At 34.0% G+C, this 26732-nt stretch overlaps 6 protein-coding genes across 6 annotated transcripts in view; 3 read left to right on the top strand and 3 right to left on the bottom strand.

Annotated features, from left to right (window-relative positions):
- Positions 1–1932, top strand: part of LOC104707727 (two pore calcium channel protein 1-like) — a 3582-nt gene extending 1650 nt beyond the window's left edge. Inside the window, exons 6-13 of the mRNA XM_010424148.2 lie at positions 38–101; positions 185–353; positions 579–643; positions 795–885; positions 1065–1151; positions 1240–1311; positions 1448–1485; positions 1576–1932. Coding sequence (XP_010422450.1) covers positions 38–101; positions 185–353; positions 579–643; positions 795–885; positions 1065–1151; positions 1240–1311; positions 1448–1485; positions 1576–1672 — 683 coding nt within the window. The 3' untranslated portion in view covers positions 1673–1932. The remainder of the gene's footprint in view (positions 1–37; positions 102–184; positions 354–578; positions 644–794; positions 886–1064; positions 1152–1239; positions 1312–1447; positions 1486–1575) is intronic.
- LOC104707725 lies at positions 2001–3046 on the top strand. The gene is made up of 3 exons (XM_010424147.1): positions 2001–2339; positions 2436–2609; positions 2710–3046. The coding sequence occupies exons 1-3, from the start codon at positions 2040–2042 to the stop codon at positions 2917–2919; spliced, it is 684 nt and encodes a 227-aa protein (XP_010422449.1). The 5' UTR covers positions 2001–2039; the 3' UTR covers positions 2920–3046.
- Positions 7087–8373, bottom strand: LOC104709770. Its single transcript, XM_019228806.1, has 2 exons — positions 8062–8373; positions 7087–7986 (listed from the first exon to the last, which is right to left on the bottom strand). The coding sequence occupies exons 1-2, from the start codon at positions 8371–8373 to the stop codon at positions 7087–7089; spliced, it is 1212 nt and encodes a 403-aa protein (XP_019084351.1).
- On the bottom strand, positions 8540–9394 carry LOC104709769. The gene is made up of 2 exons (XM_019228805.1): positions 9083–9394; positions 8540–9007 (listed from the first exon to the last, which is right to left on the bottom strand). The coding sequence occupies exons 1-2, from the start codon at positions 9392–9394 to the stop codon at positions 8540–8542; spliced, it is 780 nt and encodes a 259-aa protein (XP_019084350.1).
- Positions 10366–12846, top strand: LOC104709768. The gene is made up of 5 exons (XM_010426330.1): positions 10366–10572; positions 10682–10760; positions 11966–12162; positions 12244–12402; positions 12478–12846. Exons 1-5 carry the CDS (start codon positions 10366–10368, stop codon positions 12673–12675), a joined length of 840 nt encoding a protein of 279 aa, XP_010424632.1. The 3' UTR covers positions 12676–12846.
- Positions 12864–15513, bottom strand: LOC104709767 (myb-like protein V). Its single transcript, XM_010426329.2, has 5 exons — positions 15370–15513; positions 14292–14677; positions 14024–14176; positions 13490–13711; positions 12864–13211 (listed from the first exon to the last, which is right to left on the bottom strand). The coding sequence occupies exons 1-3, from the start codon at positions 15511–15513 to the stop codon at positions 14146–14148; spliced, it is 561 nt and encodes a 186-aa protein (XP_010424631.1). The 3' UTR covers positions 12864–13211; positions 13490–13711; positions 14024–14145.

Raw genomic sequence — 26732 nt, 5'->3', positions numbered from 1 at the left:
TTGGCTATGCTATAATTGATAATCTTTGTATCCGCAGTTATTGGGGAAACTGCTACCTTCATAACTCCAGACGAGAACACTTTCTTCTCAAACGGAGAATGGTGAGGAATAACTATGACAATATTTGTTACAAGGGTTTTGTTTTGTACTAATCCTGACTATGGTTCTCTTCGGTCATTGATAGGATCCGGTACCTTCTCCTTGCAAGAATGTTAAGACTGATAAGGCTTCTTATGCACGTCCAGCGATACCGAGCATTTATTGCGACATTCATAACCCTTATTCCAAGTTTGATGCCATATCTGGGGACCATCTTCTGCGTGCTGTGTATCTACTGCTCTATTGGCGTACAGGTAAGTCAGACTACTGAGTTTTTTTTCTTCTTTCTGAATAATCCATGCTTACATATGTTGAAGCCGTGGTCTTTCTCTTCGTTTTTGCTTATATTAAGCCTCTTATAGCTTCATCTGAAAGTTTTAGGAACCACTGAACAGCTACTTTCATGTGTTTTCACTGTCTTCTCTCGGCTTTGATTCCTATACCAGATATAAAACTTTCTTTATTTCATTTATATATAGTTGTTTGGGGGGCTTGTGAATGCTGGGAACAAGCAGCTCTTCAAAACCGAGATGGCTGAGGATGAGTATCCTTTTTGACTTTATGAGAACCATTTAATGCCCTCAACATAGTCTTACTTAGTAGACCTGTTCTGTTCCTGTGGTTGCTAGTGAGTATTTATTGTTACGGGAGAAAAATTTCCAGTATATGGTCGTTTCTTGACTGGAAAAACTCAGCTATCTATTGTTCAACTTCAACGACTATCCCAATGGAATGGTCACACTCTTCAATCTGCTAGTTATGGGTAACTGGCAAGTATGGATGGAGGTAATTTCACTCTTCTGTTAGACCCAGTTTTAGACTCATTATAATGTCCAAAAAGAAGCATCGCAAGATTCATTGGAGCTTAGGAGGGCAATGCTAGATGTGACTGTAACTAGGTTCCTTCTTATTACCAATCACTATGGTGCAATAGTTTAAACTACTCTTAATGGTGTTTTCTTCAGAGCTACAAAGATTTGACGGGGACGTGGTGGAGCATAACGTATTTCGTCAGTTTCTACGTCATCACTATTTTACTTCTGCTGAATTTGGTGAGTTTCACTGACACCATTGCCTACGATCTCAACCAACCAGAGGCCGTGATTATTGTAATTGACTGATTATGCGTGTTTGTTTCAGGTTGTTGCCTTTGTCTTGGAGGCGTTCTTTGCTGAGCTGGATCTTGAGGAAGAAGAAAAATGTCAAGGACAGGTTAGTTATCGTCTTTAACTCGCCAAAAAGTTACTACACAGAAATGTACAGATGTTCGAGAGATTGCAAAAGTAAAAAGCCTTTGATACGTGTTTAATCCGCAATGTTTCTCTTATCTCGTTATTGTATGTTGCAGGATTCTCAAGAAAGAAGAAACCGGCGTCGATCTGCAGGGTAAGTAGAGAGATCAAATCTTAGGTTGTTAATATTCACAGTAGACTCAAAAATTCTGAAGCTTTGTTTTGTTGTTAAATTGTTATAAAGGTCGAAGTCCCGGAGTCAGAGAGTTGATACACTTCTTCATCACATGTTGGGTGATGAACTCAGCAAACCAGAGTGTTCTACTTCTGCTGACACATAATAATAAATTAAAAGAATCGTAAAAATAATTATTTACTTTTCTTGTGGATTGGATTCTATATGAAGAGATAGTAGTAGAATCTAGAAGGTGACTACATTTTTTCTTCTTTTGGTTGCATATTTAAATATTTAACGATTGTGTTTTACGATTTTTTGGCTTTTCGTCTTCTTGCTACTACTACGTAGTAGCCCGTAGTGTTTGACATCAGACCTTTTTGTAATGTTTATTTGCTCTGACTTTGATATATTTTTTTTCTTTTATTTATTTCTTCAAGGCCGACATTATAAATAAATAAATAATCCAAATCACTAAATACTGTAACAAATAACCCAAATTACGAAATCTAGGGTTTTCTACTATTCCAATCATGGATTCGGGATCAAGCAAGACAGAGGCCGAGGGGGTGCAAATCGCTTCCACGGTGGCGGAGACCGTAGAGACAACCACTGGAGAATCCTCCTGCGCTTCCTCTATGAGCAAGGACATATCCGACTCTGACGACAATGAAAGCGACGAAGAAGACAAGGGAGGTTCAACAAGCGATCATCCAGTATGGTTAGTGGATGAGATATCTGGAGGATACTTTTCACCAGATTCAGACTCTTATACGGACGAAGAAGACGAGCGTAAAGCCCGTCTTTACCGACGGAACCTCCACTTTAGCGATGTTCGTATACATACATGATTCGAAAATTTTAATATAGTAAAAAAATCAAATGATATTTAATTAATTTATGGTGAAATCTGTTTTTGGAGGTTTTAGGGCTTTCTGGTGGAAGAAGGGACTGGTCCTCCATCTTATCAATGCCGTGGTAGTATAGGTGCAATCAAACTTAAATCTCTGGACGATGAACATTCTCCGGTTGAAGGGAGGACACAGCTTCAATACGCACAAGACATGGCCAGATTGTCTCTTCGCAAATACAATGCCTTAAACGTAAGTTTCATTATTGCTATTTTTTTGACATTTGTTTTATTGGTTTAAGAGATGTGGGAATTTGTGGCTGTACATCAATTGATTGTTTTTTTTCTTTCAGGAAACCGATGTGAAATTGGACCATGTTGTAAGAATGACAGGGTCTTCTCCTGGTTCGTGGACTGCTTCGTATATCAGTTTCATGGCGAAAGAGTCTGACGAGGATGATACTCTTGTAGAGTATCAAGCCAAGGTTGCCAAGAAGAAATCAGAACGCAAGACTTATCCTATCTTTTGCAGGCCAAGTCCCAAGCTAGATCCAGATATGTAGTCTAAAATGTCTTTTCTTAATAGCTTTTGGTTTTGGATTTCTTCAAACGCATCTTGGTCCAAGCATTAAATAGTTGTTTTAGTGCTTAGCTAGACATCAGATTTATGAATCAAAGATTTTACAGATATGTTTTCCAAAACTTGAGTAAGAATAATAATATGAATGAAAAAGAGAATACTAAAAGAGTAGTATAAAATATGGGTGAATGGATTGTTGCCTTTTTGCTAGAGGCGTTCCTTACTCAACTCAGAACAAGGACAATCCATGCTGACACGATCTGCCAAAGATGTTGCCTGGAAAAAGAAACCATTAACCATATGATCTTACACTTGTCCTTTTGAGCAGGCGGTTTGGCGTTCGGTGCAAACAAATATTGGATGCATGCATTTATTCTTTTCGGATATTACTGATCAAAAACATAAGTATGCTCCTCTCAACCTGCGAGAAAATCAGTATATGGAAATCAAGAAATGATTTTCTCTTTATGATTAATCGTAGTCCAGATTGTGAAGCAAGAAAGGGAGTGTATAATGTTTATGAATGGATAAAAGCAACCTAGCCTCAAAACCAGAATGAGAGCACCAATTAACAATTACCTCGAATTCCAACAAGGGACTGAAGCAGACAATGGATCCCTCCTCATGCTGGTTGGCTAAAATAAATGTAATTTCTATAGTGGCTTTGTTCAAGGGAGAACACATCATATCATTCGGGACTACTTTAAACAAGTTCTTCTCTCTGGATGTGCGAAACTCGCTTCAATCTTCAAGATCATATCTCGTTTTAAGGAGATAATCTAGAGTTTGTGGATTTGATCAATTATGGGGATGACCATCACATGATAGCTACTCTACTTTATGACTCGTTAATAGGGGTGTCAATCGGGCTAGCCCGGCCCGGCCCGACCCGAAACCCGTAAAGCCCGCATATGTTTGAGGCCGGCCCAGCCCGGTCCGAAATATTTCCAAGCCTATATTTCAAATCCCGAGCCCGGCCCTAACAGGGCTACAAGGCTTTTCGGGCTTTTTCGGGCTTATCTTACCGATCAAAAATTCAAACTTATAAGCCTTAAAAAGTAGTATTTGAAGGTGTACTATAAAACAAATCAATCAAAAATTTAATAACTCATCTATATTCACTACAACCAACTTAATTTAATAGAAAAAGTTTAAAACTATATAAAATTTCGATACTTTAACCAAATAAACCAATATATAATTCATATAAAACATCATAGATAAAAATTTTAAAAGTATTAAGTATGGTAATTAAGTAAATATGAAAACTAGGATTAGAATTTAGAACTTTATTTACAATAAATTATTAATCATATATTGCAATCAAACAAAAATGTTAACAAAAAGGTACAAATATTTTTGTTTAATGGCTTTTCGGGCTGGCCCGAGCCCGCTCGGGCTAAGCCCGAAAAACCCTATTGCCCAAACGGGCTGAGCCTGAAAGGCCCAATTTTTTCTGGACATATATATTTAAGCCCGAGCCCGGTGTTTTTCAGGGCCGGGCCGGGCCAGTCCGCGGGCTTTAGCTCTAATTGACATGCCTACTCGTTAGGATATAATTTTTTATTATGTCTATTAAGCAAGTTTTTTTTTTTTTTTTTTNTATGCATGAGGTCTTCGACTTTGTTCTTAAAAAAAAAAAAAGACAAAATCATATTATGTATTGTTCAGATTTTTGTGGTGAATTAAGTTTTAGTGGAGAAGGGAAAGAAAATTTGTGGGAAAGTAATAATCTAACCTTTTTCTTTTTTTAACTTTGTAATTCACCTTATAGTATTGGTTTTCAAGGCTTTGGCGTAGGAGATGATGGTCTACAGAGGATGGGATGCATCTTGCCGTCCAAAGTAAGCATAGACTTGGCTTGATACTCGACAAGAGGTCTATCGGGCTTCTCCCTAGCCATAAATGTAATGTATGACTTTGATCTAGGTCCTCCGTGAAAATTACCTCTCACAACTTCAACGAACTCAACATTCAAATCCTACGACCATGTACAATAAACAATCATAAATGAGTCAGACTTAGCTACACAACTATAACTAGTAAGAAGGGTAAATGAATGATTAAACAAACCCACAATAAGAATAGGGAAAAACAGAAGAGAACTAACCTTATGTTGATTGTGTTTTTGGAGACAGACATGCACCATATCTTCCCAAAACTCACGAAAGATTTTACCAACAAGCGCTTCAAGTTCCAAGCTAATCGATGAGAAGATGCTCTTGTAGTTATAAAATAAGCTAAACTCTGGATCCCCGTAAAACCCCTATTAACCAATCACACCGCATAAAAATCACCATCTATTATATTCATGAATCTAGTTTAATTCACAATCAAAGCCAAGTGGTGTGGTGATTTTACCTTGCTCTCGATGATCTGCCGTTTGTAGATGCGATAGTGTTTATTAGCCTTTTCCATGTCGGGATAAGGCTGCTCTTCATCGGATGAGTAGCCTGTATCCGGAGATGAATAATACTCCAAACCATCGAAGCTGTCCACATCCCACTCGGGTGTAAGCAAAGCTTATGTTATACATGTGTGTGTGTTACAATATATATAGTGATGAGTAGTAGGGTTTTATCAATCACTAATTACAACATTAGTCCTTAATATATATCTCTCCTCTATACGCTCCCTCAAGATGGAGGCAGACTCTTGACTCCAATCTTGTGATTCAGGTCGAGAAACCGAGCAGGAGGTAATGGTTTAGTAAGAGAGTCCGCGAGTTGATCATCACCCGAGATGTGAGCAACTCGCAATGTGCCAGACTGAATGTGCTCACGGATAAAATGATAATCTAGAGCCACATACTTCATCTTCGAATGGAAAACTGGGTTTGCACAAAGATATGTAGCTCCCATATTATCACAGTAGATGACCGGAGCGGTAGGTAGTGTGATTCCCATTTCTGACAAAAGAGAGCATATCCACCGTAGTTCAGAAGCCGTATTCGCAACAGCACGGTACTCCGCCTCTGTCGATGATCGTGATATGCTCCTCTATTTCTTTGAAGACCAGGAAACCGGACTTCCCCCAAAATAGACAATGTACGCATTTGTGGACACATAATTCGTTTTATCCCTGCCCCAATCTGCATCTGAGAATGCATGAACCGTCAGTGGAGCATCATTGCGCAGAAAAATACCAAGTGTGCGCGTCCCTGCAAGATATCGTAGGACCCTTTTTGCAGCCTGCCAATGTTCATTAGTCGGTTTATGCATAAACTGAGAGAGACAGTTTACCAGAATGCTATGTCAGGACGCGTAAAAGCCAAGTACTGTAAACTCCCAACGACCATCCTATACTTTGTGACATCCGTGAGTGGTGTACTCGAGAAGACAGTGAGCTTCGTCGAAGTAGACATCGACGTAGGAACATGCTTAGACGCAAGCATGTTGGTTTTAGCAAGAAGATCAGTGATGTACTTCCATTGCATTAAGTGAAGACCCTTGGATGTCCTTGTGGCCTCAATACCCAAGAAGTAGACGCATTAGGCGTACGGCCAGTAGGACTGAGGGATAGACGCATGACCAAGGAGGGCAAGTCCCGTTTCAACCACATGTCAATGTTTCCGTTCGGCCACACCGTTATGCTCAGGCGTATGAGGCGGTGAAGTTAGATGAGCGATGCCCTATGATACCAAGAACGGCTTAAGAGCAATAAACTCTCCTCCATTATCAGAAAATAGAGTGGTGATCTTAGCCTGAAACCGATTCTCCACCAAAGACTTGAAGGCCACAAAAACATCTTTGACTTGGGATTTAAATTTAAGTGGATAGAGCCATGTATATCTTGTGAAATGGTCAATAAAAATCAGATAATACTTGAAATTTTCAGAGGAAGTGATTGGAGAAGACCAGACATCTGTATAGATGTATTCAAGAGGTTTAGAAGAAGTAATCATGTTTGTAAAAAAAGGGAGTTTATGACTCTTATTGATGAAGCAATCTGAGCAAGACAAATGTTTTTGTGGAGAAGAAGAAAATGGTAGAGAAAATTGAGAAACAATGGTTTTTAAAACTGATAGAGAGGGATGCCCAAGTCGTAAATGCCATGAACTCAAGTCCGTTGGTGGAGATGGTGAGACCGAGAACGCCGTAATGGAACCACCAGCCATCGGCCACTCATATAATTCGTTTCTAGTTCTGCCTTAGAGTAACTTGACCCCCGTGCTCAGATCCCTCACTTGAAATAGTGCCGGATAGAAATGAACCGAAACTTGATTAGTGTTGCATAATCGAAAAACTGATATCAAGTTCTTTCGAACATCCAGAACATATAAAATATCTTTGAGATCAAGAGAGCGAGATGAAGTAGGAAGGGAGGTAGAACCGGTATGTGTGATTTTGAGGCCAGAACCATCCGCAATTTGCACTTCCTCACCACCAGTACACGGTTGATGAAGAGACAAGTTGGCAAGATCAGATGTTAAGTGATGTGTGGCACCCGAATCCATGATCCAATTCCCCGGATTATAAGGAGGCACAATAGCCATGTTGGCACGAGGTTGCCACGATGTGGAGGGTCCGCCGGAAGGCTGATAGTTTCCACCGGAGGGTTGATAGGAACCGCCGGAGGGGAGCTGAGAACACCTCCGCGCACTATGACCAAAGACACCACATAATTGACAACGACCTTGGTAACCTTTGCCATGGGAGCCACGGGAGTTGTGGTGGTGTGAACCACGTGACGGAGGCCGATGTGGACGGGAGGAGTTGTTGTTGTTGTTGTTGTTGGAGGACTTGTAAAAGGCAGCATTGGCCGTGACCGGAACAACGGAGGACGCAAAACCTTGTGTAAGAAGCTTCAACTCATAATTAATGAGTTTTTCATGAATGGCAGGCATGGAGGGAGGCGTGTCACGACCCTCGATCTGTTCAACAAGAGGCTTATAATACTCAGGAAGCCCACCTAACAGATACTCGATCTGTTCTTCATGTTCGTATGGCTTGCCAAGCGTAGCAAGTTGATCGAAACGAACAACCAAACCTTGAACGTATTCATCAACAGTACGAGAACCCTTCCGCCATTGCTTGATCTGTTCTCGAAGCTGTTTGATGTGTCCCCACGTCGGTTTAGCATACGTAGAGGAAAGCAGACTCCATATCTCGGCCTACGTGGAAGCCTTGGAGAGCATGGGTTGGATCTCAGTCGAGATCGCACCGAGAAGGCTAGCAACAATGAGTTGATCTTGCGGTTCCCAAAGATTATACTCTGGATTAGGAATAGAAGCTTCACCTTGGAGCACAGTCGCATCTGGTGCAACCGTGGTGCCATCAAGATACCCGACAAGACCGTAACCTGCAAGCAAGGCATGAACTTGACGGTTCCACATCAGGAAATTGGAAGCGGTGAGCTTGGTGACATTGGACATATTGATGTTATGAAACTGGGACGTAGAAGCAGGATTGATGACATCAGATGGAGAAGCAGCCATGGTAAGCGAGAGATCGAAGAAACAAGAGATGAAGAGAAAGTAGAGAAGCGGCGGAAAAAAAAAAATTTTGGTCTAGGATTTTACTTGCTCTGATACCATGTAAAGAAAGCTTATGTTATACATGTAGTGTGTTACAATATATATAGTGATGAGTAGTAGGGTTTTATCAATCACTAATTACAACATTAGTCCTTNAGACACCACATAATTGACAACGACCTTGGTAACCTTTGCCATGGGAGCCACGGGAGTTGTGGTGGTGTGAACCACGTGACGGAGGCCGATGTGGACGGGAGGAGTTGTTGTTGTTGTTGTTGTTGGAGGACTTGTAAAAGGCAGCATTGGCCGTGACCGGAACAACGGAGGACGCAAAACCTTGTGTAAGAAGCTTCAACTCATAATTAATGAGTTTTTCATGAATGGCAGGCATGGAGGGAGGCGTGTCACGACCCTCGATCTGTTCAACAAGAGGCTTATAATACTCAGGAAGCCCACCTAACAGATACTCGATCTGTTCTTCATGTTCGTATGGCTTGCCAAGCGTAGCAAGTTGATCGAAACGAACAACCAAACCTTGAACGTATTCATCAACAGTACGAGAACCCTTCCGCCATTGCTTGATCTGTTCTCGAAGCTGTTTGATGTGTCCCCACGTCGGTTTAGCATACGTAGAGGAAAGCAGACTCCATATCTCGGCCTACGTGGAAGCCTTGGAGAGCATGGGTTGGATCTCAGTCGAGATCGCACCGAGAAGGCTAGCAACAATGAGTTGATCTTGCGGTTCCCAAAGATTATACTCTGGATTAGGAATAGAAGCTTCACCTTGGAGCACAGTCGCATCTGGTGCAACCGTGGTGCCATCAAGATACCCGACAAGACCGTAACCTGCAAGCAAGGCATGAACTTGACGGTTCCACATCAGGAAATTGGAAGCGGTGAGCTTGGTGACATTGGACATATTGATGTTATGAAACTGGGACGTAGAAGCAGGATTGATGACATCAGATGGAGAAGCAGCCATGGTAAGCGAGAGATCGAAGAAACAAGAGATGAAGAGAAAGTAGAGAAGCGGCGGAAAAAAAAAAATTTTGGTCTAGGATTTTACTTGCTCTGATACCATGTAAAGAAAGCTTATGTTATACATGTAGTGTGTTACAATATATATAGTGATGAGTAGTAGGGTTTTATCAATCACTAATTACAACATTAGTCCTTAATATATATCTCTCCTCTAGCATATCAATTTTAGCCTCAGGCTCCGCAAATTTGGTTTCCTCGTCACTGCCTTCTTCATTCTCACCAACGCTGTCTTCCTCCATCGCTTCGGACTCGGCCTTACGCTTTTTACGGACAACCACTGAAGATGCTTCCATGGATGATCCCATCAACTTGCTCGGTACGTAAATGAGGTGATCGAATAAAAACTCTAGAAAATTTTAGTATCGTAAAGCCTAATAAACCGAAAGCTTTTGGGCTTTTGCTAAATCAACAGTAATTTAGAAAGAAAAATGTAAATTTTGGAATAATGGGCCATTAGTGCATTATAGGCCCAACACATTTTGAAGATCCAATTGAGAATTGACCTTTTTCTCTTGTCTCAAAGTTTCAATCTTGTTTCAATTTGGGAAACATTATTAACTTCCACTCCATCAAAGCTTTTGGATCTATGCTTGCTGCAATTGAGCAGACATTGTTGTGAAATTACAAAGAAGAAGAAGAATTGAAGACGAACAATGGAAGGGGAAGGAGAAGAAGACGAAGAAGATTTCTCTTTCGGGTCGCCGCTCATCGGGACGAAACGGAGAAGGTAAGAAAGTTATAAAGTTTTTAGGGTTTACTTTTTATCACATATGCAAACTGATTGGTTCCTGTATACCAGACCAGAACCGTTGGAAACCGAATTCCAACCCGAATTGATTACACTATGGAATACTCTCTCTACCACTATTATTGTGGAGTTGACGAATCCAACGTCGTTGTTTTTGAATTGTGATGGATGATGATGATGAAGAAGAAGATGGACCAGCTATTGGGAAAAAGCCCAGACAAATTAAACAGCCGAACCTTCTAAATGAACCAAAAAGGGAGCGTGAAGCCAGACTGAAACAGGAACAAGACCAAGCCCAGGGAGAACCAGCGGAGCAAGAACTAGCTCAACAAGGACAAGGCCAACCAGTTGGACCAGCAAGCAAAATACCGGTACTTTTTGTCAATAGACTTGCAAACTAATCAAATTTCACTAAGTTTTCGTTATTTGATCGACATTATCATTTCTGAGATTAACTCTCTTTTTATTTGTATGGGGTAGCCCTTTGGTGATGGTAGCCGCATTTTAAGAGATTATACACCAACAGGGCTTTTCGGTGATGCTATTGATCAGCATGAAGGTATTTTTTCTTACAGTTTTTCATACTTTGAACTAGCCCTACCTACAAGTTCTGGTAAACCGAACAAAACCCAGCCGGTCAATTCGGTTTTTCGGGTTGATTTGGTTACCAAAACTTGATACAAATTAACCATATAAAATATCGGATAGGTTTACTTCGGTTTATTTCAGTGATTGGAACTCCACCGAATTGAACTGTTCTTTTTTGGGTATTCTCCTTTTAAAACTGGGTTCTTTTTAGGTTATGATGATGAATTGTAAATTTCAAGATAAATAACTAAATACTATTGGTTTAGAGTTATAGTAAATTGAAATTTACAAAAAAAAACAAGACATTTATAGTCTATCAAGTTTTAATAAGATTTTTTAATGTGTGAAAAAATAAAAATATGATAAATTAGAAACAGAGAGAGTTAGGGCTGGACATTCAGATAATCCGTTAGGGTTTGGGTATTATTCATTCCGGTTCGGGTAAACGCGTTTAGAAAAATAGAAACCAATGAATATTTTTAGATATATGAGTTTGGTTCGGTTTGGGTACTATCGGGTTAAGGTCGGTTCGAGTTACAAATTTTAGAACCCGATTTGCACCCGAACTACTGGGTACCTAAAAAAAATCTTTTAAATTAATTAAATTTAAATAAATTTAGCTAAATTTTGATTTATGTGACAAAATATTTTTGATATTTTGATTATTTTTTATATTTAGGTATAAAACTAAATGAAATATTCAAAATTTTTATCATAATTTTGGGTAATTACATTATATTAATGCTAAATATTATAAATATGTTTATAGATTTGGGTTTGATGAGTACACAAACGGGTACCAGTATTATCCGACCCTAATCTGAACCCACATATATTGGAAAATAGAATCCAATAAAGTTTTATAGATAAATTTATATCCAACCCGAACCCGGTTTTTTTGATTGGGTTCTCGATTAGGTATTTGGGTACGCCTTACTTATATCCGTCTTAAAATCCAGAAAATTCAATTTACATCGATTATTAGTATTTAACCCATGAAACATTTTTTGAGCAACAAGAATATTATCTGTTATGAGACGACCAGAAACAAAAACCGATTAAGTCTCTGAAATAATAGAAGGTAGGTACCGCTTTAGTCGGAAACACATGATTTTTGAAATAATTTTTATGCCCACGCCTACTAAGAAGTACTTGTTGCTTTTATTGTTTCTGTAGACACTTGTTGTTCAGTCGTTATTACACGACTTTTACAAGCTTCTTACAACAAGGATAGACCCCTCGCCGAACACCGCATCTTATCATACCGTGATTTAGCGGAGTACATCAAAGGAAAAAACCAAAACGATAAGTATGCATTTAGAAATCTAAACATACCGATCAAATACATCAGAGATGTTGGGCTTCATAGAGATGTAAGTGAGTTTTATACATATGTTCTTTTAATTCCTAATATATACATTCTATCTATAATTACGTAAAAACTTTTTGTGTAGAACAAAATATCAGGACCGGGAGTGAAGGGCGTGAAAACTAAAGGCGACTTTGAGTTTAAATTAGATGCTACTAAAGATTTTATCTATGATAAGTTTGCCACGTTTCCATTGGGAATTGTTGTTGAGGCGTTACCTAAACTATTTACAATTAAAATGGGGGTAAGTAAAAACTGATTTTGTTTTAACAGAAAAACAAAATTGATATAAAATTTGACATTTTAATTATTTTTGCAGGACATCTATCATGTACCAGCTAATGCAAGTGGAATAATGGAAGAACATGCTTTTCTAGTCCTAGCTGAGGGTGTGACAAGAAGTGGATTACAATTCTTAGTGGTCCAAAATTCATGGGGAACAAGTTTTGCCAACAATGGCTATTTTAGGATAACACTACCAGACGATGGGAAGTTTAAGATCTTTTGGCCACTCTGAGAGTTTGAAGATTATTGATTTTGAACAATAGTGTTATTGGTGTAGTTGTTTGTTTTTGTTTCCGTCAAATGGTTTGCATAGAGTGAATAACAATCTTCTTCCAAAAATCTTTGGGTGGATTACAACAAAATTAGTGTTACATCGGTTGATTAATATGTAGCAGCATCAATGAACCAGTAGTAAAATTAGTAGATGCCTTTTGTTTTTAACGGAAACAAAACAAAAAGAGATGGTTAACGTCTTTGAGAAACTACATTGTTTTATTCCCTCAAATATAATGAACAAGTTTTAGACTAACAAACTTAAACAAAAGCAACGGAAGTACCACTAAACATAAAAGAAAAGAAATAGTGCTCTTAATAAATACTACCGAAGTGTCGACACATGATAACCAAACAAAAACAGACGAAAGTATTAAGACCACAAGTTAAAATGTTGCATCCAATAGATCATTCTCGAAACGATATAATCTGAATAGTTATAACAGCGCCCTTTGCCAAGTCCATCGTTTTGAGTCCCCAAAGCCAAATCCTATCCTAAGCCACAAAAAAGAAACAAGTAAGCGAGCAATACTACTGATATCTACCATTCATTAATTCTGAAATCATGCATGACCTGGATGCTTGGCCAAGACACATTGTTTTTTTTTTTTTGCTTCTTCATATCGTAATACATCTATATATATGCATGACAAGCACCGTATGATATATTGCATAGCTTCCCAGGAAAAAAAGCATCTATGAATGACATATTTCTCTAAACATGTTTGAGTCTAGACAGAGCAAAACAAAAGTTGGCTAAGAGAAGCCCATACCTTGATTGATTGAAAAAGTTTGTGGTATCAAGGCATTGGCGTAGGAGTGGGTCTACAGAGGATGGGATGACTCTTGCCGTCCAAAGTAACCATACACTTGGCTTGATACTCCACAAGAGGTCCATCAGGCTTCTCCCTGGCCATAAATGTAATGTATGACTTTGATCTAGGTCCTGGGCGATAATAACCTCTTACGACTTCAATGAACTCCACATTCGGATCCTAGAGAACCACAATAAACAAAAAACAAAAATGTTAATGCCAAGCTTGGGGGCAGAAGACCGACTTATCAGGGTTGAAAATTGCCAAAAACCACCCAACTTGTAAGAAGGTTGTAAATCCTGTCAACCTAACAATTGCGAACAAAAAATAAGAGACTGAATCCTCATCATACAAAATACCAACTAAGAGAGTCAGACCTTTAGGAATTTAGATTTTAGTCTTCTTTGATTAACAAAGAAGCTAACCCATCTAAAACTAGTATAAAGACTGACAGATTTTTAAACAAAGAGAGAGGGAGAAGTAATAATTAACCTTGTCTTGGTTGAGTTTTTGGAGACAAACATAAACCATCTCTTGCCAGAACTGGCGGAAGTTTTGATCGGGAAGGGCTTCCTGCTCCAACCTCATTGGACTTATTCCTTTGTAGTGAAAAGTTAGCTTAAGCTCACGATCACCGTAAAATCCCTAAATAAACCCCACACACACACAGTTATTAGTAGAAATCACCATCATATTACAAATTAGTTTCAGCTCAAAACATAAAATAAAAACTCAAAGCACACTATAGGACGGGACGTACCTTGCTCTCGATGATCTGGCGTTTAAAGATGCGATAGCTTCTTCGGGGAAAAATTCCTCATCGGAGGAGGAAAGTATCGGCTCCGGAGATGAATAATACTCTAAACCATCAAAGCTGTCCACATCCCATTCAGGCGCCTTCAAGTAATCTATTCTAGCCTTAGGCTCCTCCTCTATTTTGGCTCTCCCATCATCAACGCCTTCTTCTTCTTCATCGCTCTCTTCCTCCTCCACCTCCTCCTCTCCCGCCTCGAACTCGGCCTTACGCTTTCTCACGTTACTTTTCAAATCCATCGATGAGTGGTCCGAATTCGTAGAGGAATGATACTCTAAACCGTCGGAGCCATCCATATCCCACTCATGCTCCTCTAAGAGCGCTTTATCAGCCTCACGGTCGTCAATTTTGACTTTCTCATCTCCGAGTTCTTCATCGCTTTCTTCTAACTCCTCCGCGTCGAACTCGGCCTTGCGCTTTGCCAGGTAAGAATATACGAACACTGAATTAGATCCTTCCATGGAATCTTCTATCGTCGTCTCGGCTCCGCTTTGATTGAGAATCATGTTGATCGAGTAAATCCCTTGATCCCTCCGAGCCAATTGCGAGTGTGAAATTCCCAAAATCTTGTGTCAAGAAAACAAAAAACAATTTCCAAAATTTTAGGCATTTATATTAGAGTTTTAATCCCAAATAATGTTAATTTTCCAAATTTAAGATAATGTTGGTTGTACATTTATTTTTCAATCTGGGAATTTAATAGAAACTAGATTCAGCTTGCGGATTGATTTCAGAAACTAAGTTTACTATTAGATTTATAATATATTACATATGTGTGGAGTTATGTTTCTAGACATATTTTTTTTTTAGGAATGTTAACATTCATATAATCGAACTCATACCACTTAAGTATTCGATTGGTTTATAATTTGGTTTAGACTAAAAAAGTGATCAGTTTGTCTTTTATTATATGTAAAGATAATTACAGGACAGAAAATAGTAAAGCAAAAGTAGTATATCCCCTCCCAAATATAATTTTTCATTTCCTAACTGTGGTTTTAATAANAGCAGACGCGGACTATGCCTCACGGTCGTCAATTTTGACTTTCTCATCTCCGAGTTCTTCATCGCTTTCTTCTAACTCCTCTGCGTCGAACTCGGCCTTACGCTTTGTCAGGTAAGAATATACGAACACTGAATTAGATCCTTCCATGGAATCTTCTATCATCGTCTCGGCTCCGCTTTGATTGAGAATCATGTTGATCGAGTAAATCCCTTGATCCCTCCGAGCCAATTGCGAGTGTGAAATTCCCAAAATCTTGTGTCAAGAAAACAAAAAACAATTTCCAAAATTTTAGGCATTTATATTAGAGTTTTAATCCCAAATAATGTTAATTTTCCAAATTTAAGATAATGTTGGTTGTACATTTATTTTTCAATCTGGGAATTTAATAGAAACTAGATTCAGCTTGCGGATTGATTTCAGAAACTAAGTTTACTATTAGATTTATAATATATTACATATGTGTGGAGTTATGTTTCTAGACATATTTTTTTTTTAGGAATGTTAACATTCATATAATCGAACTCATACCACTTAAGTATTCGATTGGTTTATAATTTGGTTTAGACTAAAAAAGTGATCAGTTTGTCTTTTATTATATGTAAAGATAATTACAGGACAGAAAATAGTAAAGCAAAAGTAGTATATCCCCTCCCAAATATAATTTTTCATTTCCTAACTGTGGTTTTAATAATAATCTACACATTTCATATTATATATTTTAGTTTATCAGATAAAGAATTAAGTAAGTGTTTTGGATCCTCACATATGTGTGGGTTTTATTGTAGATATATTTAGTTGTATAAGATATATAACATAAAATTATATTAGTTTGCTATAAAAGTGTGAGAATGAAATATAATCCTTTCACCATAGAATTTATTAGAATCGTAGCATAATCCTTTCACCATAGAATTTATTAGAATCGTAGCAGTTATGATATTAATCCACTAAAACTATTTTTAACTGTTAAAACTTTTTTTTTTCCACTTATGAACTAAAATCGGCAAAATTTCAACATTGTATATAATTTGAATTAACATTTTGGAAATCGATAATATTTTAATTTTTTTAGATACTGATGAATATAAAATCCAAAATTTATATAAAAAATATACTATTTTATGATCCTGCATAAACACAACCAAATTATTAGCTAATATAAAATCTAAAAGATAGTTTGGTAGGCTTCTCGACTATGTTGAGTGTTGACCTTTGACCCTGCATAAACACAACCAAATTATTAGCTAATTTAAAAAACATTAAAAATTAACAACAATTAGAATCTTAATGTTTATGTGTATTACATACACATGAGTTTGAATCCCAAGTCCAAATTATTGAACCAAAGTTTGCCAACTACAAAAACAAAGCACACAAATTAATAATACACAAAAATAACCTTCAAACTCAATACTAACCACAAAATTACATCATTATTTAACAAAAATAATTACAGCTCGATGAGTTGTTTTGAGAATCCTTGTTCTATGAACAACTCTTTCTGCTCTTCTCAATATTATGATAACTTTTTTAGATGATTTAATAAAGGGAAATCAATTTATAAACTCTTTTAATCAAAGGGTGTGTCATGCAAAATAAAGATCAAACTTAACATAATATAAAATCCACCAAGTAAACAAACTAAGTAATATTCAAAAATAAATCGATCAAAGTACCATAGTTTTGAAGAGATACTAACACACAAAGTGGAGAAACAACTGTCTCCCTGCTCCATTCGAACGTTGATCCATTCCAACGCTGAAATCAAGAATAAAAAAAAAACTCAAAATTAGTTTCTACTTCAATTAGCAAATAGAAAAAAAAATATGTATATATGTGCTATCAAAATTGAAAACCAAAAAAGGATAATCTAGGATTTAAACGCAAATATTTTGTTATATATATATATAGGAAAATGGTATGACATAAGTTAAATATCTGTTTGTGATTTTTCATTTATAGTTAAGATATTTTTGCCCAAAATATTGTATAAACATACGTGCGGGATTAAATTTAAACATTGAATATACTACCCGATTTTTAATATATTATTTACGTGTAGGGTTATGTTTGTAACCATATTTTTTTGAATGTTGTTAATTTTCATAATTCAAATTCGTACGAGTGTTAGATTTTTTATATATTCAGTTTCTGGACAGAAAATCCATCACGTCTCATATATGTCATGTTTCTTCATCTCCTATTATATTCATATTAAGTTTGTATATTTTAGTTAAACATATAAATTTGGACCACACATATATTTGTATATATGTATTTTTTGGTATAATAATTATAACATAAACTTAGATTGATTTGCTTTCATCAAGTTTGTGAACGTTTGAAATAATAATTGGTTCACCGTAAGTTTCTGATTGACATGAAAGCGAACCCGGATCGAGTGTGAATTATTGATCAGCAATATTCTATTGAAATCGTGAAGTATCAAATTGGATATAAAAAAACGAAAAAACATTAAAAATTCTTGAACCGGATGACCTAATATAGTTGTCAAGTATGTCAAACCCGTCTGCTATGTCTGCCCCACAACAAAATAAAATATTTTGATGCTCAAAAATCATGTTCCTCGTAATCTACATTAGTTAATATTATGTCCGCATCTGCCCTACTCGAATTCGTAGCAGACGCGGACTATGCCTCACGGTCGTCAATTTTGACTTTCTCATCTCCGAGTTCTTCATCGCTTTCTTCTAACTCCTCTGCGTCGAACTCGGCCTTACGCTTTGTCAGGTAAGAATATACGAACACTGAATTAGATCCTTCCATGGAATCTTCTATCATCGTCTCGGCTCCGCTTTGATTGAGAATCATGTTGATCGAGTAAATCCCTTGATCCCTCCGAGCCAATTGCGAGTGTGAAATTCCCAAAATCTTGTGTCAAGAAAACAAAAAACAATTTCCAAAATTTTAGGCATTTATATTAGAGTTTTAATCCCAAATAATGTTAATTTTCCAAATTTAAGATAATGTTGGTTGTACATTTATTTTTCAATCTGGGAATTTAATAGAAACTAGATTCAACGTGCGGATTGATTTCAGAAACTAAGTTTACTATTAGATTTATAATATATTACATATGTGTGGAGTTATGTTTCTAGACATATTTTTTTTTTAGGAATGTTAACATTCATATAATCGAACTCATACCACTTAAGTATTCGATTGGTTTATAATTTGGTTTAGACTAAAAAAGTGATCAGTTTGTCTTTTATTATATGTAAAGATAATTACAGGACAGAAAATAGTAAAGCAAAAGTAGTATATCCCCTCCCAAATATAATTTTTCATTTCCTAACTGTGGTTTTAATAATAATCTACACATTTCATATTATATATTTTAGTTTATCAGATAAAGAATTAAGTAAGTGTTTTGGATCCTCACATATGTGTGGGTTTTATTGTAGATATATTTAGTTGTATAAGATCTATAACATAAAATTATATTAGTTTGCTATAAAAGTGTGAGAATGAAATATAATCCTTTCACCATAGAATTTATTAGAATCGTAGCATAATCCTTTCACCATAGAATTTATTAGAATCGTAGCAGTTATGATATTAATCCACTAAAACTATTTTTAACTGTTAAAACTTTTTTTTTTCCACTTATGAACTAAAATCGGCAAAATTTCAACATTATATATATTTTGAATTAACATTTTGGAAATCGATAATATTTTAATTTTTTTAGATACTGATGAATATAAAATCCAAAATTTATATAAAAAATATACTATTTTATGATCCTGCATAAANAACTGTTAAAACTTTTTTTTTTCCACTTATGAACTAAAATCGGCAAAATTTCAACATTGTATATAATTTGAATTAACATTTTGGAAATCGATAATATTTTAATTTTTTTAGATACTGATGAATATAAAATCCAAAATTTATATAAAAAATATACTATTTTATGATCCTGCATAAACACAACCAAATTATTAGCTAATATAAAATCTAAAAGATAGTTTGGTAGGCTTCTCGACTATGTTGAGTGTTGACCTTTGACCCTGCATAAACACAACCAAATTATTAGCTAATTTAAAAAACATTAAAAATTAACAACAATTAGAATCTTAATGTTTATGTGTATTACATACACATGAGTTTGAATCCCAAGTCCAAATTATTGAACCAAAGTTTGCCAACTACAAAAACAAAGCACACAAATTAATAATACACAAAAATAACCTTCAAACTCAATACTAACCACAAAATTACATCATTATTTAACAAAAATAATTACAGCTCGATGAGTTGTTTTGAGAATCCTTGTTCTATGAACAACTCTTTCTGCTCTTCTCAATATTATGATAACTTTTTTAGATGATTTAATAAAGGGAAATCAATTTATAAACTCTTTTAATCAAAGGGTGTGTCATGCAAAATAAAGATCAAACTTAACATAATATAAAATCCACCAAGTAAACAAACTAAGTAATATTCAAAAATAAATCGATCAAAGTACCATAGTTTTGAAGAGATACTAACACACAAAGTGGAGAAACAACTGTCTCCCTGCTCCATTCGAACGTTGATCCATTCCAACGCTGAAATCAAGAATAAAAAAAAAACTCAAAATTAGTTTCTACTTCAATTAGCAAATAGAAAAAAAAATATGTATATATGTGCTATCAAAATTGAAAACCAAAAAAGGATAATCTAGGATTTAAACGCAAATATTTTGTTATATATATATATAGGAAAATGGTATGACATAAGTTAAATATCTGTTTGTGATTTTTCATTTATAGTTAAGATATTTTTGCCCAAAATATTGTATAAACATACGTGCGGGATTAAATTTAAACATTGAATATACTACCCGATTTTTAATATATTATTTACGTGTAGGGTTATGTTTGTAACCATATTTTTTTGAATGTTGTTAATTTTCATAATTCAAATTCGTACGAGTGTTAGATTTTTTATATATTCAGTTTCTGGACAGAAAATCCATCACGTCTCATATATGTCATGTTTCTTCATCTCCTATTATATTCATATTAAGTTTGTATATTTTAGTTAAACATATAAATTTGGACCACACATATATTTGTATATATGTATTTTTTGGTATAATAATTATAACATAAACTTAGATTGATTTGCTTTCATCAAGTTTGTGAACGTTTGAAATAATAATTGGTTCACCGTAAGTTTCTGATTGACATGAAAGCGAACCCGGATCGAGTGTGAATTATTGATCAGCAATATTCTATTGAAATCGTGAAGTATCAAATTGGATATAAAAAAACGAAAAAACATTAAAAATTCTTGAACCGGATGACCTAATATAGTTGTCAAGTATGTCAAACCCGTCTGCTATGTCTGCCCCACAACAAAATAAAATATTTTGATGCTCAAAAATCATGTTCCTCGTAATCTACATTAGTTAATATTATGTCCGCATCTGCCCTACTCGAATTCGTAGCAGACGCGGACTATGCCTCACGGTCGTCAATTTTGACTTTCTCATCTCCGAGTTCTTCATCGCTTTCTTCTAACTCCTCTGCGTCGAACTCGGCCTTACGCTTTGTCAGGTAAGAATATACGAACACTGAATTAGATCCTTCCATGGAATCTTCTATCATCGTCTCGGCTCCGCTTTGATTGAGAATCATGTTGATCGAGTAAATCCCTTGATCCCTCCGAGCCAATTGCGAGTGTGAAATTCCCAAAATCTTGTGTCAAGAAAACAAAAAACAATTTCCAAAATTTTAGGCATTTATATTAGAGTTTTAATCCCAAATAATGTTAATTTTCCAAATTTAAGATAATGTTGGTTGTACATTTATTTTTCAATCTGGGAATTTAATAGAAACTAGATTCAACGTGCGGATTGATTTCAGAAACTAAGTTTACTATTAGATTTATAATATATTACATATGTGTGGAGTTATGTTTCTAGACATATTTTTTTTTTAGGAATGTTAACATTCATATAATCGAACTCATACCACTTAAGTATTCGATTGGTTTATAATTTGGTTTAGACTAAAAAAGTGATCAGTTTGTCTTTTATTATATGTAAAGATAATTACAGGACAGAAAATAGTAAAGCAAAAGTAGTATATCCCCTCCCAAATATAATTTTTCATTTCCTAACTGTGGTTTTAATAATAATCTACACATTTCATATTATATATTTTAGTTTATCAGATAAAGAATTAAGTAAGTGTTTTGGATCCTCACATATGTGTGGGTTTTATTGTAGATATATTTAGTTGTATAAGATCTATAACATAAAATTATATTAGTTTGCTATAAAAGTGTGAGAATGAAATATAATCCTTTCACCATAGAATTTATTAGAATCGTAGCATAATCCTTTCACCATAGAATTTATTAGAATCGTAGCAGTTATGATATTAATCCACTAAAACTATTTTTAACTGTTAAAACTTTTTTTTTTCCACTTATGAACTAAAATCGGCAAAATTTCAACATTGTATATAATTTGAATTAACATTTTGGAAATCGATAATATTTTAATTTTTTTAGATACTGATGAATATAAAATCCAAAATTTATATAAAAAATATACTATTTTATGATCCTGCATAAACACAACCAAATTATTAGCTAATATAAAATCTAAAAGATAGTTTGGTAGGCTTCTCGACTATGTTGAGTGTTGACCTTTGACCCTGCATAAACACAACCAAATTATTAGCTAATTTAAAAAACATTAAAAATTAACAACAATTAGAATCTTAATGTTTATGTGTATTACATACACATGAGTTTGAATCCCAAGTCCAAATTATTGAACCAAAGTTTGCCAACTACAAAAACAAAGCACACAAATTAATAATACACAAAAATAACCTTCAAACTCAATACTAACCACAAAATTACATCATTATTTAACAAAAATAATTACAGCTCGATGAGTTGTTTTGAGAATCCTTGTTCTATGAACAACTCTTTCTGCTCTTCTCAATATTATGATAACTTTTTTAGATGATTTAATAAAGGGAAATCAATTTATAAACTCTTTTAATCAAAGGGTGTGTCATGCAAAATAAAGATCAAACTTAACATAATATAAAATCCACCAAGTAAACAAACTAAGTAATATTCAAAAATAAATCGATCAAAGTACCATAGTTTTGAAGAGATACTAACACACAAAGTGGAGAAACAACTGTCTCCCTGCTCCATTCGAACGTTGATCCATTCCAACGCTGAAATCAAGAATAAAAAAAAAACTCAAAATTAGTTTCTACTTCAATTAGCAAATAGAAAAAAAAATATGTATATATGTGCTATCAAAATTGAAAACCAAAAAAGGATAATCTAGGATTTAAACGCAAATATTTTGTTATATATATATATAGGAAAATGGTATGACATAAGTTAAATATCTGTTTGTGATTTTTCATTTATAGTTAAGATATTTTTGCCCAAAATATTGTATAAACATACGTGCGGGATTAAATTTAAACATTGAATATACTACCCGATTTTTAATATATTATTTACGTGTAGGGTTATGTTTGTAACCATATTTTTTTGAATGTTGTTAATTTTCATAATTCAAATTCGTACGAGTGTTAGATTTTTTATATATTCAGTTTCTGGACAGAAAATCCATCACGTCTCATATATGTCATGTTTCTTCATCTCCTATTATATTCATATTAAGTTTGTATATTTTAGTTAAACATATAAATTTGGACCACACATATATTTGTATATATGTATTTTTTGGTATAATAATTATAACATAAACTTAGATTGATTTGCTTTCATCAAGTTTGTGAACGTTTGAAATAATAATTGGTTCACCGTAAGTTTCTGATTGACATGAAAGCGAACCCGGATCGAGTGTGAATTATTGATCAGCAATATTCTATTGAAATCGTGAAGTATCAAATTGGATATAAAAAAACGAAAAAACATTAAAAATTCTTGAACCGGATGACCTAATATAGTTGTCAAGTATGTCAAACCCGTCTGCTATGTCTGCCCCACAACAAAATAAAATATTTTGATGCTCAAAAATCATGTTCCTCGTAATCTACATTAGTTAATATTATGTCCGCATCTGCCCTACTCGAATTCGTTTCCCAAAATCAAGTCACATATCTTATAAGGAGTAGTTTAGATTGTATTTTTCTTTCTCTTTTTTCAAACATACTATATTTGTCCCATCTTGCATTTTTGTGGAATAATATGATAATGTTTTACTTTATATTAGTAATAAACAATTTTTAAAATAAAATAAAATTCTCTTTCAAAAAATTAACTAATTTTTATAATTATGTTATATTAGTAATATATATTTATCTGAACACAAATCTCCGATAATTAGTTATTTACAAAATTACCAGTTGTATTTAAGTTCCTATTTCAATAATTACATATTTTGACAGATATTTGAATTATTAAATAATAATCTATTAAATATCCAAAACTATATATTAATATATTTCACTATTCAAATCCTTTGTAAAGTTTTTACTATTCAAATAATAATGCATTCAATTTAATTTTTTTTTGGGAACTTAATTAAAACTTAAATTACAGAATGTTCTTTTTAATGCACTATTTTAAATTATTGTTTAAAATATCTTGAAAATATATAAGTAGAATTTACAAACAAAAAAAAAATGAATAATTCCATCGATAATCCGACGAGTTTCCCGTGACTTCCTATCATGACTCTTTACTATCATGAGCCATTGTAAATTATAAGAATTGATTTATAATTTGATCATAAATCAAATCGTACATATTTTGGCTATACATTTGATCGATGAGCAGAAGTAAGTTGCCATGGGATAGCTCTGAATTGTGATGTCATTGAAGATTAATATTGCATAAGCTGAAGTGATTAAACCGATGATTTCTTTTGACACCTGTGGAACATAATTTTATTAGAATTGGTCTACTAAACACGAAACATGAACCATAAAATAGGGTGATACATGTACCCTCAGTTCTTGCCATGACCACACTTGCTTGCACAACTCTTGTCTTCACAACTACAAAGAAGAATTACATTAAGGTCAAATCCCAAAACTAAAGTTATAAATTAATGAGAGCAAGAAAATAATTTTAAATATGCTCATTGTGTGAAGATGAAATCAAAGTCGATCCTCATTCCTTCCATGGTTTTTTCTTCCATTCAATCTGTAACTAATCGTTAATATTAACACCAAAACGTTCATATTTCAAATATTAAAGTTATTGTACACTATCAATAGATTGGTTCAATGAATTTGGGTTGAAGATATCATTTATTAATCTGAAATATTAAAAATCAAATTTATAGCACTAAAACATATGAGGGAGAGAGTATACATAACATAACAACTATTATATGATACATTAAGAATCACCGTATAAGAAGTAGCTTAACTCCAGAAGACCATAACCCATAGAAATTCCGACTCAAGACCACGACGATTCAGATATGTTCTGGTGTCGTTTGTATGACTGCACATAAATATTAGTCAACATTAGTCATTATCAACAAATAAATCTAAATTAAAGAAATAATAATTTTACAGACAAGAACAACACGTGAATAAAATTTTGTTTTTAGAATGCTATAGTAATAGTAAAGAAAATCGTTGAATGGTTTGATGAATAATGAATATTCATTTCTATTACTATATTTATAGTAGAATTTAGATGGTTAGAATTTTTGAGATAATGCACTGCATTCAAATCACAAAATCTTTTCGAGATAATGACGAGTCTAAAATCCACAATTTATTTGCAAACTATGCTACATTTCAAAATACTAAATATTTTATTTACATTATATTTAGCAAATATTATAACTGTTTTTAAATTTTTTTGGAAACAATCAAAATTTTTATTATTATTTCTTCCATCTAATACTAACCATAATTAGTTAGTATGATTTTTTTTTCTCAAATTTGTATGATTTTGTTATGGAAGTTTTTGAAAATAAAAAATAAATGATGATTTGTTATTATTGAATTATATTAAATTGAATTGTTATTTTCGGAAATATCTATTAATATATTATCAAATCAAATCAAATCCAAAAAGTTAAATATATAAACTATACTAAATTTAGGTTCAAATTTAATAGTTGTTCACTGCAAATAGGCTTTAACGACATATATTGAAAGATTCGTTTTATTAAATCATATCCATTTTCTTTAATTTTTTAAAATTTACATTAGAATTAATAGCGAATATTAGGGGGATTGATATTGTTAGTAGTTATGGAATGTCATACAATTACGGAAATCAAATTTAAATATAAATTACCTTATACGCAAATATTTATTTGCCCCACATTATACGCAAATTTAGAGTGTTCTATCTGTAATCTGTTTGGCTCAGCGTTTAATATCGTTCATATGACAATTGATCGTGATTAAGAGGTTTCAAATTTCTAGGATCCGAATATGATAAACCCGGGTCGTTCAGGATCCGTGTGACAAGTCAATAGACCGCATGAGAAAATTGCATCCAATTTTGGAGAACAAAAGATATAACACTAATTGACTTGTCAAATTGCCAAATTGCCCTTGTGGGTTTTTCATTTGTACTCCAAAATTATTCTTTGTAGGGGGTATTGTATGGCATACTTTTTTTTCATTTTTTTTCTTAATTCCTAAGTGTGCTCCCCAATTAATAGTTGATAAAATTAAATAGTTGTTTCCATAAATATCTCAAAATATATTAGAAAATTAAATATATTTACATATATGTAATTTCGAATTTAAGATTCCGATTTTTATGGCAACAAATTTAAATAATTTTTGTAAATATTAGGTAATTATTATTATTTTTAATTTAATTTCCATAAACATTAGATAATTATTATCTTGTTGATTGAGTAGTTATAGTATAATAATAATTTTCATAAACATGAGAAAATTGCATCTGATTTTTTAGTGTTATATCTTTTAATTATGGTTCATCTAATACCACTAGGATACATAATTTATACATATGCTTATTCTGTTTTCAGTGGCATTTCATGTAATAATCTCTTAATCTATGTCTATTTATTAAAAATACTTCCCTTTTAATAGTATAGATCGTCAACATTGGTCCGATCCAATTTTAAAACCTTCAATTATTTTTTTAATAAATAGAAGAATTGTAAACTAAAAACTATTACCAATTTTAACCAACTGTTTATCAAAACGTTTATACTTTTAACAACTCTAGCCGTTATTAACATTTCTGAGGAAACTCTCTCAGGCGACGTTATCGAGGAAACTATCGCATTTAACTTTCTCGGCGCCGGTGGAGCTTCGGCTCATCGGCGTCGGGAAAACTTAACTGTCACTCCCTTCTGCTTTAAGATACTGCTCTTATTCTCTCTTTTTTTTTTTTTTTTTTTAAAAGTTTTCCCC

Source organism: Camelina sativa, chromosome 8 (assembly GCF_000633955.1).
Source record: "Camelina sativa cultivar DH55 chromosome 8, Cs, whole genome shotgun sequence".
NCBI classification, from domain to species: domain Eukaryota; kingdom Viridiplantae; phylum Streptophyta; class Magnoliopsida; order Brassicales; family Brassicaceae; genus Camelina; species Camelina sativa.
Note: the sequence above shows the minus strand (reverse complement) of the source record. Positions and strands in the feature narration are given on the sequence as shown.

Bases quoted from the DNA above. Each gene is read 5' to 3' on its own strand.
- LOC104709768 (XM_010426330.1), top strand. From the start codon at position 10,366: ATGGATGATGATGATGAAGAAGAAGATGGACCAGCTATTGGGAAAAAG. The intron at 10,573-10,681 runs GTACTTTTTGTC...TGTATGGGGTAG, and splicing joins GACCAGCAAGCAAAATACCG to CCCTTTGGTGATGGTAGCCG. The intron at 12,163-12,243 runs GTAAGTGAGTTT...CTTTTTGTGTAG, and splicing joins ATGTTGGGCTTCATAGAGAT to AACAAAATATCAGGACCGGG.
- LOC104709767 (XM_010426329.2), bottom strand. From the start codon at position 15,513: ATGATAGAAGATTCCATGGAAGGATCTAATTCAGTGTTCGTATATTCT. The intron at 14,678-15,369 runs GCATAGTCCGCG...GACGACCGTGAG, and splicing joins TCAAAATTGACGACCGTGAG to GCTGATAAAGCGCTCTTAGA. The intron at 14,177-14,291 runs GTACGTCCCGTC...GGGTTTATTTAG, and splicing joins GCCAGATCATCGAGAGCAAG to GGATTTTACGGTGATCGTGA.
- LOC104707725 (XM_010424147.1), top strand. From the start codon at position 2,040: ATGGATTCGGGATCAAGCAAGACAGAGGCCGAGGGGGTGCAAATCGCT. The intron at 2,340-2,435 runs GTTCGTATACAT...TGGAGGTTTTAG, and splicing joins GGAACCTCCACTTTAGCGAT to GGCTTTCTGGTGGAAGAAGG. The intron at 2,610-2,709 runs GTAAGTTTCATT...TTTTTCTTTCAG, and splicing joins GCAAATACAATGCCTTAAAC to GAAACCGATGTGAAATTGGA.
- LOC104709770 (XM_019228806.1), bottom strand. From the start codon at position 8,373: ATGGCTGCTTCTCCATCTGATGTCATCAATCCTGCTTCTACGTCCCAG. The intron at 7,987-8,061 runs GCTTCCACGTAG...CACATCAAACAG, and splicing joins TCCAACCCATGCTCTCCAAG to CTTCGAGAACAGATCAAGCA.